The sequence below is a fragment of the Triturus cristatus genome, chromosome 9 (assembly GCF_964204655.1).
Source record: "Triturus cristatus chromosome 9, aTriCri1.1, whole genome shotgun sequence".
Lineage (NCBI taxonomy): Eukaryota > Metazoa > Chordata > Amphibia > Caudata > Salamandridae > Triturus > Triturus cristatus.
In genome coordinates, this window is record NC_140592.1 from 568,940,751 (window position 1) to 568,957,257 (window position 16,507).

General features: G+C 43.4%; 1 protein-coding gene across 2 annotated transcripts in view; it reads right to left on the reverse strand.

Moving 5' to 3' along the window:
• Positions 1-6,681: 6,681 nt before the first annotated feature.
• Positions 6,682-16,507, reverse strand: part of MARK4 (microtubule affinity regulating kinase 4) — a 672,098-nt gene continuing 662,272 nt past the window's right edge. For both annotated transcript variants that reach the window (XM_085625587.1, XM_085625588.1), the window contains one exon: positions 6,682-11,203. In XM_085625587.1, coding sequence (XP_085481713.1) covers positions 10,864-11,203 — 340 coding nt within the window. In that variant the 3' untranslated portion in view covers positions 6,682-10,863. The remainder of the gene's footprint in view (positions 11,204-16,507) is intronic.

The following is a 16,507-nucleotide window of genomic DNA, read 5'->3' on the forward strand; positions in this document are numbered from 1 at the left end:
TGGTTCTGAACTATCCTCGGGATTAATTGGGAAACAGTCGTTACAACGCGGCTGTTTCCCCGCAATGCCGTTACATCGCAAGCGTAACAACGCATGCAATGCAACAACGCGTAGCCATACCTACACGTGTTTTTACATCGCATGCGCTGTTACAACGCATACAATGTAATGTCGATCCACCTTGTTGTGAGGAAACAGAGGCTCTTCCGTTTCATCACAACGACGTGCACTGCCCCTCGACGTGAAGCAGGAAGTAGGAACCGGGAGCAGAGATGTCGACGCTGGAGAGGAACCACGAGGAGAGAGAGGTAAGGGTGATTGTGCTTGGGGTGGGAGTAGTGTGGGTAGTGGTTTAGGGTAGTGTTGTAGTCTCGTAGTGTTTTAGGGTTTAGGGTAGTGTAGGGGTGGGAGTAGTGTGGGTAGTGGTTTAGGGTAGTGTTGTAGTCTTTGTGTAGTGTAGTGGTTTAGGGTAGTGTTGTAGTGTTTGTGTAGTGTAGTGTTTTTTAGGGTTTAGGGTAGTGTTTTAGGGTTTAGGGTAGTGTTGTAGTGTTTGTGTAGTGTAGTGTTTTAGGTTAGTGTTGTAGTGTGGTGTTTTACGGTTTAGGGTAGTGTTTGTGTAGTGTTTTAGGTTTTAGGGTAGTGTTGTAGTGTTTGTATAATGTAGTGTTTTAGGGTAGTTTGTAGTGTTTGTGTAATGTAGTGTTTTAGGGTTTAGGGTAGTGTTGTAGTGTTTGTGTAATGTAGTGTTTTAGGGTTTAGGGTAGTGTTGTAGTGTTTGTGTAGTGTAGTATTTTAGGGTTTAGGGTAGTGCTATAGTGTTTGTGTAGTGTTTAAAGGTAGTGTTGTAGTGTTTGTGTAGTGTTTTAGGATAGTGTTGTAGTGTTTGTGTAGGGTTTTAGGGTAGTGTTTGTCTAGTGTATTAGGGTTTAGGGTAGTGTTTGTGTAGTGTAGTATTTTAGGGTTTAGGGTAGTATTGTGGTGTTTGTGTAGTGTAGTGATTTAGGGTAGTGTTGTAGTGTTTGTGTAGTGCAGTGTTTTAGGGTAGTGTTGTAGGTTTTAGGGTAGTGTTGTAGTGTTTGTGAAGTGTAGTGTTTTATGGTAGTGTTGGGGGGGTCATGCAGGGTAGTGTAGTGTTATTTTAGGGAGAGGACTGGGGATCGGGGGAGGGTTGTGCAGGGGTAGGGTAGAGTCAATTACATTGCAAACTTTAACCACAAGTATAGCTTTACCACGCATGCCTTTGCGTTGTAATGGCATGCGTGGTAAAAGCATAGTCGTGTAAAATTTTGCGATGTAATGGCATGTCGTTGTCATTGCATCGCGTAGTAATACCTGCGTTAGTATTGTTAGATCAGGTGCGTAATTCAACAATATTCACCAAATTGGATCTTTGAGGGGCTTACCACCTCATTAGAGTGAAGGATGGTGACAAGTGGAAGACCACTTTCAGAACAAAGTTCGGTCTCTTTTAATACACAGTAATGCCCTTCGGTCTGGTAATGCTCCTACAGAATTTCTATTTTTTATCAATGAAGTGCTGCAGGACTTTCTGGACGTCATTGTGGTCTGTTACATTGATGACATTCTTATCTACTCCTCCTTTACTGAAGAGGATATTGGACATATTCGGGCTGTTCTCCAACGTATGCGCGAACATCATTTATATGCCAAGTTAGACAAATGTGTCGTTCATGCAACATCTATTGAATTTTTTGGGGTTATGCAATCTCCCCCAGCGGGATTTCTATGGACCAATCTAAAGTACAGGCTATTCCGAAATGGGAAACTCCAGGGTTTATTAAAGACATCCAGCGATTCATGGGTTTTGTTGATTTTTATCGGTGCTTTATCCCTCAGTTCTCCTCCACTGTTTCACCCATCACACATTTACTTAAAAAGGAGTTACATTTCAGTGGCCCCCAGTAGTTGAACAAGCTTTTCAGAAATTGAAAAAGGTATTCACGGAAGCACCAATTTTTCATCACCCAGACCCGTCTCAACCCTTTTACGTTGAAGCAGATGCTTCTCAAGTTGCGGTTGGGGGAGTTTTGTCACAGAGAGATCCGGAAACTGGTCACTTACAAGCTGTGGCTTATTTTTAAAAAAAAAACTCCTACCAGCCGAACAGAATTACACTGTTACTGAACGAGAATTGTTGGCCATCAAACTGGCCTTTCAAGAGTGGCGACACCAATTATTAGGGGCTCGCCATACTATTGCCATTTTTTCGGATCACCGCAATCTACAATTTTACCAAAATGTCAAGGCCTTAACACCACGTCAACTTCGTTGGCTGTTATTCTTTAACGAATTTGATTTTGAAATCACATATAGGCCAGGTAAAGAGCAGCAAAAGGCAGATGCTTTATGACGATTAACCTTTCCCACCACTGACATAAACACAAATAGACCTGAGCACAAGATAATTGTTCTTTGTGATCCCAAGTAATTTATAATTAGGGCTCCCAGTTTTCAGTTTTAACTGATTTTTACAGATAAATACAGACAGAAAACTATTTTTTTTCCTGTCTGTATTTATTTTTAAATACAGAAAAATATGGAAAATATGTCTTCTTTGGATGTTTTTTTCTACTGTCACTCATGAGTGCCAGGTCAGTAAGTGTACAGATTGAGAGGTAGGGCAGATGAAAAAAGACAATACATTTCCTAATTAAGCGGAGATCTACAGTTATTTATGCTATTTTGCAATGCAAGTGTTTTTAGATAATGCTATTGCACTGTATACTGCTGAAACCTTTTGGACATTCAAATGCGAATGTACATTTATCAGTCAAATAAATGTGGAAAATACCCATGGCAGCTTCATTTCTACAGAAAACACATGATAGAAATGGATAAATATAGACAAAATTAGCAAAAATAAATATGGATAAATACAGACGGAAATGTAGAAAAAATAAATACCATAAAACTGGGAGCCCTATTTATAATTCAGGTTTCACAAGCACAACAGAAAGAGACTGCACCCTCTCAGACCACTACCAAAGGAATCTTATTGTATCATGAGGATTGCTTGTATATTCCTACACAAGATTTACGTGACACAGTTTTGCATTGGAACCATGACACCGCCTTAGCTGGTCATCCAGATGTGAAGAAAACTTTGGAATTGTGTCAAATAAACTTTTGGTGGCCTACATTATCATCTGATGTCGAACAATACATCAAAACCTGCCCAAACTGTGTTCAGTCCAAAGGATCTCATACTGCTCCTGCAGGATTATTACAACCCATGCCTATACCACCTGTGCCTTGGCATACCTTAAGTATTGATTTTATCACTGGCCTACCCAAAGCCAATGGTTATTCCATTATATGGGTAATCGTGGACTACTTAATTAAGATGGCACATTTTGTCCCTTTAAAGCATATGCCTTCTGCAAAAGAGTTGACTGACCTCTTTATACAACATGTAGTTAAACTACATGGATTGCCGACCGCCTTTGTATCAGACCGGGGTTCGCAATTCATCTCCAGGTTTTGGTGAAGTTTTTGCTCATCTCTGCATATTGACGTCCGTTTATCCTCTGCTTTTCATCCTCACACAGACTGTCAGACAGAAAGATTGAACCAAACACTGAAGCAAACATTACATTGTTTCCTTTCTACCTTGACCTCTGAATGGGATAAAGCAATACTCATAGCAGAATTTGTATATAACAATGCTATCCATTCAGGGATGTCACCTTTTTATTGTCTTTCAGGTTATCATCCTAGAATGCTCCTGATTGAACCAATAACTACCGAAAGTCGGGTTCCAGCTATTCAGGATCATCACAAGAACTTGTCACACATCCAAACACATGCTAAACAACATTTAGCCTCATATCAGCAACAAGTTAAAAAACAGGCTGACAAACAGAGATTACCTACCCCACAATACTCAATTGGCGACCAAGTGTGTCTTTCAACGAAAAATCTACATATATCAGGCCCTAGAAAATTACATCCAAGATTGTTAGGACCTTTTCCAATTCTCAAAATAATTAACCCAGTAACTGTTAAATTAGCATCACCTGCGGAATATCAATTTCATCCCGTCTTTCATGTCTCCTTGATTCGTCCCTATTTCCACACTACTCGGACAGGTCCCCCTCCACCACCCATAAAAATACAAGGAGAATTGGAATTTGAAGTAGCAAAAATCTTGGATGCAAAAAGAATTAATGGGATTTTACATTATCTATTAGCGTGGAAAGGATACGGGTCTGAAGAAAACTCATGAGAACCCACCTCCTCTGCACACGCCCCAAGTCTGGTGCGACAGTTCCACCAACAGTATCCTTCCAAACCACGGCCAATACCAGAACTTTTGAGGGGGGACTGTCAGGAATCCTCCTCTTGCTGGAAACAGAATTACTGTTCTTGTATGCCAACACCCACATGGTGTACAGATTAACCATGTGATGTGTTCATAGAAAGGTCTTTGGAACTTGTGTCACGTTAATATGGTTTTACATACTCTGTACTGTTTTATTCACCAATGCTTGTTCACAGTCTTTCAGACTGTCAGACACCACGACCTGGACTGGGCCAGTGAAAGGCTCCATTTTCTTTTTAAAGACTCGGTTTTTTCCTTTTAAAAATCAACATGCGCTGGAGGTGTGCACGAGCTGACTTAGTTATCTTACTGTGTGATCTTGATGAGGAAATGCTCAATTAGCGACTTTGTTGTCACGTTGTCAAGACAACCGTCGGTCGGCTGAACACCTGACTATTTGCGTCATCAAACACATTGCCTCTACGCAAAAGACAACGCCCTGAACGCCCCCATAAATAGACACACCCATGATGCACGCATTGCTTGGCTTTCTGTTCCTGACGGCAACGACGTGGGAACTCTTCCTGATTGGCCTCTCATACGGAGCGCGTCATTCCGACCTGCAGGGGATTCCTCTCCATTACTCGGCATCGGAAACCTCCAGGGAATCCTCTGCTTTACTTTGAGCCGGCTCAGAGCTACGGGACATGAAACAAGAGCGCTAATTGTACTTTGGATAATTTTCACTTAGCCATTTCCGTTTTAGAAAAAGTCAAGATCATTGTTCTCAGTTGAGAATTATTTGCTGAATTAGAATCGCAAGTGCACATGACTGACTTCTAGTTAAATCAGCACTTTTATCAGATATTAGACTTTATTTTGGTTGCATAATTGATACTTGGGTGACTTCTAGTTAAATCTGCGCTTTTATCAGGCATTAGACTTTATATTGTTTGCATATTTGATACAGAAGAAGACTTTTAAGGCGATTCAAGTATCTTTTAATAAGGTGAGAGTGGAAGTGCCAAAAAGATTTTCAAGGTGCAAATTATGTTTTCAATATCAAGACTAATATATTTATATATCGTTTTATAGAATCTGCTTAAAAATTCCATTACTAATACGAATACATCCTAAAAAATAACAAGGTAGTTGGTTATTTGTATGACAAATATAAAAAGGGGTTTAAAGGTGGGTTTCATTTAAAAGAGTGCATAGTTTATATCTTATTTATTTGTGTTGTAGGAAAAGACAAGTGTTAAACTAGTGTTTGCTGTTTTCACATCCTGGCTGGTCCAGACAACGTCCAGTAGCAGTTTCTTCTCTTTTCTTGTTTCTCTTCCTATTCCCCTTCCCTCTTTGAACACCCGTCAGAACTCCTGTTGTCTTCAGCAGTTCTGAGGGGTGTTCAAGGTGGGTTGAGGAGCCTACATCGCCTCCACAGATGATCTTGGATTTCAGGTGAGTGGCTGGACTCACATTTAACATCCTTCGGGGTGCCAGAGGTAATCATAAACTCATAATCAGGCTCTAATTCAGAAGGTAAAGTCTTTGACTGTCGCAACTTGCTTGGGGTATTCAAACTCCGCACTTTCGTGACCAGCCTTAAATTGCCCACAAGTCCTGGTCAACCGCGAACAGTGACTTCTGCTTAGCACTTTACTCTTTCTTGTTGCTTTTTGTCCTAAATATTTATAACATCACATGTCCTGATCCCCTTATTGGATTTTATCTGCTTTGGTGGCGCTTTTCCATATTAAATCTTACTGTTTTTCGAAACTGGGTGTGGGATTTTTAAAGTATTGTGTTTTGACGTTTTAATTGCTTTGGTACTGCCAAATACTTTATTTGCTTTTCGAGTGGAAAGCCTGTCTGCTCTGTGCCATGGCTAACAGTTGTTGAACCCAGGTTGATTTATCAAACTTGTGTGTTGGACCTAACAATATTTTGTACGTCTTTCTTGGGAAGGACTCTCATCCTTCCCAACTAATAACCCATGCTATTATACATAAGATTAGCGAAACCATGGGTGGATGTTTTGCTTGTAGTCAGAGGGGAGATTACAATATAATATTGATATACGGGGCGACTAAAGACAGGCTTTTTCTGCTCACCATTTGTTATGGGCATCCATTTCGTTTAGTTTGGGATCCTATACATTCAGGTGGATCTTGACAGCATTTGAGTTATTTTTCTTTTATTGCATGTTAGACATTCCAGAAATATTAGACCCAAGTTGCCAGCAATTCGGCCAAATCCAGCAATTCAGCCCTCAAATCAGGAGATATCATTCACCCTCAAGCCTCTTATAAAAAAGCTCTTTGGTCTGTTCACTCCTTCTCATACACCACACTTCTTATAAGACCACCAAGACTGCACACAAGAAACAGACTGGGATATTGCAGGATTTCCAAGGTTTAATGGATACATCGTTGACATAATTACAGGGGACAGGAGTCTGTATTTGTTCAAAATCTCCTAGTGGAGAAATTATAAAAACCCTGTCATGTTCCATCACCACCAGAAAGCAGCAATTTTCACCATCAAATCCTAATATCTTGAACTGTTAACTTCAGAAGGGACCAGAGGTGCAAAACGTCTGTAGGAAGCCTCCACTTCAAGAGAGAGGTACATATTTCATGGTGTTAACAAGCACATAGGTAATCAGGCTCTCTCTCTCTCTCTCTAAACAAGTTGTGAATTACAGGTGTGTTGACTGCCACTGGAGTAAGATGAAAGACAAGGGTTACCCTTCTCCTTACTCTGCTTGCATCTTATATAATCCCAAGCCTCCCTAACTGGACCGTCTCCATTTATCTTTATATGGTAGAGTCCTTTAAAGGGAAGGAGCCTGTTTACCCACTTTCCTTCTAAGGCATTCTGGTCTCCACTAACATTTTAAGAGGGTCTTCAGCAGCAAATCATAGTTAAGTATTACATTAGAAAGCTTCTTCTCTGCAGTCCATCTGGAGAATCTGTCTCAGCTTCCCTCTTGTATGGTGCCTCTTGTAATTCTTTGCCTCGCCTTTGTCTCTCCTTTATAAAAGTCTTTATCTCTCTGAGGAGTCATTCTTATTATGCCCTTTATTTGAAGGTGACATCATGATATCTAATCACTGGATGACCCATAATTTCTTCATTTTTAAGAAGAGGCCTGGTCTTTCCTCCAGTTCTTGTTTCTATCTTGTTGAGTACTCCGTATTTTTCCATTAGAAGTCCTCTGCCTCTTTTCTTCAAGGAGTCGGTGCTTTCTCCCTCCTAAGAGTCTCTTCTCCAAATCAGTAAGATTCATAATTTCTCCTGCACTTCAGATGAATGATCTTCTCTCTCCTTCTAGAGGAGTACTCTCAGACGTCTGAGGAGCCCTGATCTTTAGGAGACTATATCTCAATCTCTCGATAAACAACTGTTTCAATATATGGAGAACTCAACAAGACTTTCTCTGAAAGGCTTCACATCTCCACTTTTTTATTGCGAACTCCCAGGTCTTCCATGGCCTCTTGTTTCCCTCCGGAAGTCCTCACCTCTCCCTTTCTATGGAAGACTTGGTGACTCATCTGCCATTGAGAGTATTCCTGGTCACTTCCCAGGTGAAATCTTTACTCTCTCTACCGTTATGTGAGCTCTTGGTCTACAGCAGCACTCTGCTCTCTCCCTTTTGGTGTGCAAGGTCCCATTTCTAATCAATTACACTCATGTGAGGATTATTATCTAATACTAGGTGTGCTTTGCTAGATCTTGGCTCTCTACTGAAGGGCAGAGGTGAAGCAGTAGTCCTGTATGGGTGTGCACAAGGAAGAGTAGATAGAATAAGTGCAGCTTCATAGGTATTGGCTAAAGGAACCCCAGGAAAGAAACTGGATGGCTACTGAAGGAAGCCTGCAGGCTTATAGGACTGAAAGTAACATAAACCGATGTGCAAACAGAAAGCTAATTGGAAACACACATACTGTGCCAAAAGGTCCCAAATGAGGCTTACTAGAAGACTGATCAAGAGATTCACATTTAAGGGGCAAACTTAATTCCCTTGCACTTTTTTTTAAACAATGCTGCAGAAAGGGGTGGCATGTACAGAGGGGCAGACACCTTATTCATAAATAGCTCAGTATTACTTGAAAAAAATCCACTTTGCACATTCACACAAGCAATTCATGAGGTCACCATGCTCCTTATAGTGCTGCTTGCATATCATTCTGGGAGACGTCTCTAAAACCTAATGTCATGTTAAGTGGCTCAGAGATGCAGCATTTATACAGCAAGTATAAGACAGCAGGAGTTTCAATGTATTCCACTTCACCAGAAAGAAACGTCAAGCATTGTGCATATGCAAATGTTTTTTCTTGAATGTTTCCCGTAACACGTGTATGTTGCTAGAACTCCATTAACCATACCATGAACACTTTCCTTGAAGCAATTTAATATATATTTTTAAAGTCAACCAAATGCCTGCATTTCCATTGGGAATACATCTACCTTTCCATTCTGCAGAGAATCTCTTCTCATTTAAAATTTCTTGTTAATGACATCCTGATAAAGATCAGTTAAAACTAGGTGTTCAAGTGTCTATATTAATGTCCACGCATGAATCCATGATTTCATGGAGGAACTGTAACAAGTTGGCAATGCCAGAGCTACCTCACATGTTTTTGTAAATGATTTATCCTAATGATGCTGGTAGTTTAGGGATGTCAGGCAGATGGATATAAAAGTACTTACTATAATCAAAAGTTTGAATTATTGCATCAGGCTCTTAATTCCAAACCTAACGACGACCCCTAGACCGCATCTGCAGGTCTCATGCCAGGGATCACATGGACAGAAATTGGAAAACTGGTACGGGATTTTATCAGGTACTGGTGATTCGGTAAGGGATTTTAGAAATTACAAAGGTTCTTTAAAGGCATTTGGAAGACCCTTCTAAGTTGAGGATTCAAATAAGGTGGAATCTCACACTGGGAATAAGACTTTTGGGACAGAGACTTCACAGGCATAATTAGGCACAGAAAAGTCTGATGAAATATCAAGTGAGTAAAACACTCTTCCTAAAATAAGGCAGATCTGCTCTTTCTTTCCGGTGAGGTGGCTTACCATACTTTTTCCATCTGGTAAGCACTGCAGGATTGCTGATATCACAAGGACAAGCTAACAGTTGTAAAATAGCTGGTTGCTTGCCTGACTATGCAGTGTAGGTGGTGTAGCCTCAGAGAACATGGATGCCCTGACATATTAATAACAATAAATTACTATTCCAGAATAAATAATTTTGGTGTGTTTATCATTCAAAAAACATACATCTTCACGGGGTAATCTGAATACCAAAGTGCTCTGCACTTCCTGGGCAGGATACACTCTTCACCATTCAGTGCTTTGCCAAAGTGTCTCTTCTCACTCTGTAGCATGACATGGGAGTTCAGGAATCACATTGTGGCAACACAGATCCATCCAGTGCAGCCACCTCAGCCACAAAGAAGGCTCTGTGACGGTTGTATACCCTCAATGGATATCAGTCTGTAGGAGAGGAACACAGTGATCTGGAGCTCTTTTGATTTGCACTTGTACAACTAGATTCTTAAGACACTCCAACCATCACATAAAGGCCCATAAAAGCAACATCTGCACAGTGAACGAGAACCACCTATTGAGGCACCCTTAACCTCAGTTCCCTGTGGAATTTTCTTCTATGCGCTTGGAAGGAACAATGAAATATTTCTATCTCTCCATGGCATACTGCATATTAAGCATCAGCCTTATTGACCCTTTCATTGATCTCCACAGGGGGTCCCAAGGTAGTGGTAATGCACAATACAAGGTACTGTAAACTAAACTGCCTTCTGTTTCCTCAGGTTACTCCAGCACTTTTTACTTATTGTTTTCCCTAAAATTCACTCTTGTGTATTTACGGAAGCATCCGGTTTCAGATCTACAAGACCCTTTGACCAAAAAAGTAGCAAACTTCAGAATAATCAAGGCCATAAATGAACAGTGAAAATACCTGTTGAAGGACCACTTCAGACTGCCTGCGTTCTCTCCCAACTTGCAACAGTTTCCTCTTAATTCCTTGGTCTACGCACCCAAACAATAAATAAATGCCCAACATCTCATTGCGACCCCCTCATATTTTATTCTGCTTCCTTACCTACTAATGGAGACCCTCCCCCCACGGCAGACAGGATGTGTTCTTCACGCGGCTGCTGAAGCTGCACATCAACAGATGACAGCTTTAACTTTACTGACCGTAACATGAAAAATGGGGTGCAACAAACCATTTACTGGATCAAAAGGGGACTTATTATCACTTAAACTAATCACTTTAATAAAGTTTTCTAAAATGTCTTTTTTTGTTATTTTTTACCTAAGCCGCTAAGTCAGGACTGGAAAGGCGACACTGTCTCTTAATGCCCCCCCCCCCCCCCCCTCCCCGGCCCTCCCAAAAAAATAAAAACTTAAAAGAAAATAAAAACAGCAGCATTTTGGTTGTGAGAATTAAAAATGGACACAACACACAAAATAAGTGTAATAGAGTAAGATTAGGTCCCTGCGGAATCCCAGTGCATCGGCTCCCAAGATGCACTGCTTCTATCTTAAAGCTGCAGTTCATTGGAAATTTTGGTCACCATGTTCCTGAAAGCCAGTGCAGTCCCTGACACCCGCCTGAACAGCACCCCATTGACACCCAACCGCTGCAGGCGGCACACCTCCACCTCAAACTGCGAGAAATGTTCGCTGTTGCCATCGCCCTTGCCTGTCGTGCAGGAGAGCAGGAAGGGCTCTGTCTGGCGGCAACGGCAGTTGGCGGAGTCTGTGGCAAGGCGGATGGCCGCCATCATGTCCTTGGGGTCTTGGGTGCTGGTCACTTTCACATTCCAGGTAAATCTGAGCATCCGGGGTTCTGTTTCCTTTTGATTCCAAGATAAATTGCAACTGTAAACAAGAAATGGGGAAAAAAGAAGAGCTAGTTTGAGAAGTTGTTGGTTCCCCCTGGTGGAAATACACAGTTTTGCATTCTAGGCCTTGAAAGCTCACAAACTTTAAGAATGAAAATTATATAATGAAACGTACAGCTTGTTCAGCACTGTAATTCTCGTGTGCCTATCTTCTATCTCTTCTTTCACCCCTTAGCTCTCATGCTCCTTTTATTTTCCTTTCTTTCTGGATTATGAAGACAGGTAGGGTATGTACAGAATTGTATAGACAAAAAGCAATTTGCTGTAGCGATGCAAACCCTGTTACAGAACTACTAATGTGCTCCTGTTTAAAAAACAAAAAAGTAATACAATTTGATGAAATAAAAAAGAAAGAAACTAACAGCTTGTTCTTTATACAATACTTTTTTCTGATGTCTCTTAGCTCAAAGTCACTATAAAGCAGCATTGTTTGAACCCAACTCCCTCTACTGAGGCTGAAAGATAGATTTAGTTCTGCTGAAATTCTAATCTGTGATCTGCAAACTTACACACAGATTTCCTCACATAATGAACAAGTGCAGATTCCTCACCTTTTAAATAGTCACCAGTCGTCAGTCTGGATTGAGAAACCTTTTCAGCAGTACTGTCTGCATGCCGGTAGGTGGCACCAGCGGCTCCACCCTGGCAATGTTCTGCTTCAGAAATGACGTTCAGGGCCCATATAGGTGCAACTCCTACACACTGACATCAGTTGTGTTTGAGACTGTCTGCTCCCCCAGATGCAGAGTCCCAGCAGTAACTGTCTTTGAACAGTGCGCAGATTCCTAGACTTCGGATATGCCCAATTCAAAGAATAGGGACAAGGGAAGGGTTGGTGAAGAATCTGCAGTTAGGTAGAATCTTTACCAGAAATAATGTTACCAACTTCTTCTGATAAGGAACTTCTAACCTCAGATTCCTCACATTTTGAATAGATACCAGAGCAGTTCCGATTAGGAGTAGAGCTGTAAATTGGTTGTAGGAAAGACCTCTCAAAATGCCATTCTCAGTGAGCCTGGCTCTCCTGATAGTAGTGTTTTGTGAATGTATGGAGCGACAGCCACGTAGCCGCCTGGCAGATGTCCAGAACAGGAACTCCACATGCCAACACAGTAGTACCAGGTTTGGCCCTGGTGGAATGAGCTAGCAGATCTTCTGAAGGCTGCTTTTTAGCCAGTGCATTGCAGAGCTTGATGCAGAGTATGATCCAATGGGAGATGTTTTTTTTCTGCATGTTCTTGCGTTTTTTCACTCCAGTGAACCACACAAAGCTGTTCATCTACCCGGTATTCTTCGGTATGACCAATGTAAAAACTCAGTGCTAATTTGGGTCCAATCAATGGCGTCTTTTCGTTTTTTTAGAGGGGTGAAAAACCTTAGAAAGCCGGCAGGGTGATGGTTTGGTCGATGTGGAAAGGTGTCACAACTTTAGGTAAGAAGCATGTTAAGCATGTTCTGATCCGCAGAACCAGTTTGTGCGGGAAGAAGGTAGTATATGGTAGATTAACACAAAGAGCCTACAGCTCGCTCACTCGCTGAAGTTCTGACAACGAGGAACAGTGCCTTGAGGTTAAGAAACTGCAAAGAGAAGCTGTGAGGCAGCTCAAACGGAGTAAACATCAAATATCTGAGGATGAAATTAAGATCCCACAGTAGCATGATGAAAGGAGAGGGAGGAAACAAGTGTGTAAAAAAATGCATCACAAACGGTGAATTAAACAATGCGGGCTGGTGCAGCAACCATAAAAAGGGCGTACGAGACGAAAGATAGCTTTAGCTGTGCCCAAAGCAAAGCCTTGCTGGGCGAAAGACAAAACAGATAGAACGTCAGATAACTTGGCCTGGAGGGGAATGCCTGGCTGCCAAGATGACATCAACCACCCATGGAGAGGTCGAAGGTATTAAGCTGTTGCTTTTCCATCTCGTTGCATGAAGGTTAAGATTGCAAAGGACTGGGTGCTGAGACAGCAGGTCCTTCCAGAGTGGCAGCATGATCAGAGAACAGATGCCCAAGCCCAGGACATCAGGATATCAAATTCTCTGTACCCTGGCATGGTGCACTAGGATGACTTGGGCACAGTTGGGCCGGATTATCTTCAGAACTCGGGGGAGAAGACGTATTGGTAGGAAGGCATACAGGAGTCCTGAGCTCCACTCTAGACTGAAAGCATCTCTTAGCAGGTTACGCTGTGGAAACACTAAAGTGCAGAATTGCAGACATTGCACGTTCTGAGCGATGGTGAGAAGATTGATCTAAGGTTCTTCCCGTCTGCGGAAGAGTTCTTGCTCCACCTCAGGGTGCAACTGCCACTCATGATCCGCCAGGTGTCGACTGCTGAGCTTGTCTGCCATGGCATTTAAAGATCCAGCCAGGTGGCTCAACACCAGGAAAATCCCTTGATTGTCCACTCATGTCCAGAGGCATAGTGCCACAAGGCACAGGGTTCTGGACGCAACACTGCCCTGCTTGTTGCATACCACATGGCAGTGGTTATCCATAAGCACCTGTACCAGCCTCCCTTTGATGGCTGGAAGGAAGGCTTTCAATGCCAAGCGGATGGCTCCAGGAAGTTATGGAGTGAGGCCTCCGGCAGAGACTAGGGGCCTCTGATCTCTACCTCTCAGACTGCCATCTCAACCCAGGCGGGATGCATCCATCACCAGTGTCAACTGTAGGTGGGGTAGGGAACTGCTGACCCAGTCATGGCCCACTAGCCACCACTGTGTTTTTTTTGCAGTCTTGATGTTGAGCTCCATGAGACTTCAGATACCACTGCGGAGCCTGATACTGCCACATGGTCTGCTTGACTAGCAGGATGCAGAGGGCCATCAATCCCAGCAGCCTCAGGGTTGACCTCACTGAAATCTAGGACAGAGGCTGAAAGATCCAGATCATAGCCTGAATGCCCTAGACTCTCCTTTACGGGGAAAGGCATGCAACCGAACTGTGTCCAGAAGGCTCTGATGAAGGGCAGCATCTGAGGAGTCAAGGGGAGTGTCAGAGAAGGAGTCACGTATGACTTCTGCGCAGTGATAGTGAACCCCAAAGATGACACAAGGTTTACCATAGCCTGAGCTGGAGGTGGTAGATGACTGCCTGGGGTGAGCACTTCTCCGGCTGAGATAGGGGACGATTGGTACCCCCGACCTCCGAAGGTGTGCTGCTACCACCGCCATCACTTTTGTGGATGCCCGAGCTGCGCTGTTGAGACCAAAGGCAAGCCCCATGAAGTGAAAATGCCACTGTCTCACCAAGAGCCGCAAGTAGCGTCGATGGGGCTGCAGGAAGGGTATAGGTAAACAGGTGTCCTGCAGGTCTAATGCCGCAATCCATTCCCAGAGTCAAGGGCTGCCAAGCGTTGGGGTTGTATGAGCATCTTGAATTTTTCCTTCTGGAGGAAGGCATTGAGAGAGCGCAGGTCTAAAATAGGACAAAGACCTCCTACTTTTTTTGGCACCAGAAAATTGTGGGAATAACAACCACAAATTACTTCTACCGCAGGCACACTCTCAATAACCCATTGGCTAAAAGGGTTTGTACTTCATTCCGTAACACTGATAGATGGTCCACCATCAGTTGCTCAGGGGAAAGTGGAAGATGCGGCAAAGTGGCAATGTATCTGCAGGACTCTCATGTCCAATGTTATGATCTGCCCACACGGCCAGAATCGCTGGATCCTGCCTCCAACCAAATAGCTGTGTTCCACTAAGGGCAAGCTAAAGGTGTTTCACAGGTGGGGGTGTGGAGGGTTTGGCGGGATAAGGGGGTGGGGCAGTGAACTAAATGGCTTGCTGACCCGCACTACAGGGGCGGTGGACTCCGCTGCCTAAGCTGCAAAATTGCTGGGTACCTTGCTGAGGCTGAATTTGTGGACAGTAAGGGGTACCTCTGCGAAAGTGATAAAGGGAACGGTAGGGCTGATGTGGCTGGCATGGAGGTGCAGTTGAGCCAATGGAGTGTGTTGTGGTCATACTCTCCTTGAACCTGCTCCAGAGTGGAATCTGCCACGTCCTCTAACAGGCGAGTCGCGCCAAAGGACATGTCCATAAGGGATGATTGGATATTGCCTGAAAAAACAGTTGACCGCAGCCAGGTGTGGAGGTGAATGGTGACACCTGAGAGGACATGAGCCATTGAATCCCAAGCAGTGGGGGCATAGCGGTCCAGCAGGCAACTGGCATTTACGGACCTGAAGGCTGTGCTGGTGGAAGAAAATATCCTCTTATCAAAGATCTTCACTCAATTGGGCTCCCTACCAGAAGGAGAAGCCAAAAAGTTATTTAGGTTTGTCCGGCTTGTGGACATCTGCACTACTGTGGCATGGCAAGAGGAGAGAGAGGAAACAAGCTTTAAGGGGAGGGATGTGGGGACGAACATGCAGGGTCACCCTGGGCAGGGAAGTTGCATCTCACAATTTGTTGACTGAAAGGGAGGCCAGAGGAAAGTCCCTAAGAGGGTATTTGTAAGTGCTTCATTGAAAGGCAAGAGGGGCTCACTTTTTAAAAGCTGGACCATTTCCATCAAGTCATTGATTTTGACCTCTAAGATGGAAAGCTGGAGGACCAGAACTTTGGCTGCCCTTCCTAGGACTATTGCCTAAGATGCACCCTCCACAGTGGCAGGGTCTGGGAGCGAGAGATATCCAGACTCAGGGGAAGTGTCAAGGCCACTGGCATCTTCAAGGTCATCATACCAATTTTCCTCATTGTAAGGCTGCCTTATCTCGTCACCGGTATCATAATAATTGTCTGAACCTGTACCAAATAAGGAAGGCAACGTTTGTGTTCTTCCTTGTGGCGGTGGTAAGTCAAGTGGGGTAGGGCGCATCGTCATGGAAATCGAGTGCAGCCTCTATCTGTGTCATCTCAGTGCTTACTCAGAGTTAGCACAATGTGCAACTCGTCCTCCAATGTCGATGGAGTCTGCATTGGCATCAATGGTCTGGGAACTGGCATGGAGCATGGCGCCCAAGGTGGAGTCAGAACAGAAGCCAAGGGATGCCCAGTGGTGGATTTGCAGGTCATTGCTCATCACACTGTCCACATACTCCAAGCTCCTCACAATGTCCGTGTGCACCAAGTTACCTCAGATTGTGGTAATTTGGTGTTGTATTTGCTGTAGCTCATGCCGCCATTAGTCACCACTCAAACAGAGTGGAGTGTGCTTTTAGGTGAGTAAAGAGCCATGGATAGAGCTCCAAATACACATCTCCAATGTTAAAGCTTGAGGTGGGGCAAAAGGCACACACTGGTGGTTAGTTTTGGGCACATACTTACCTTT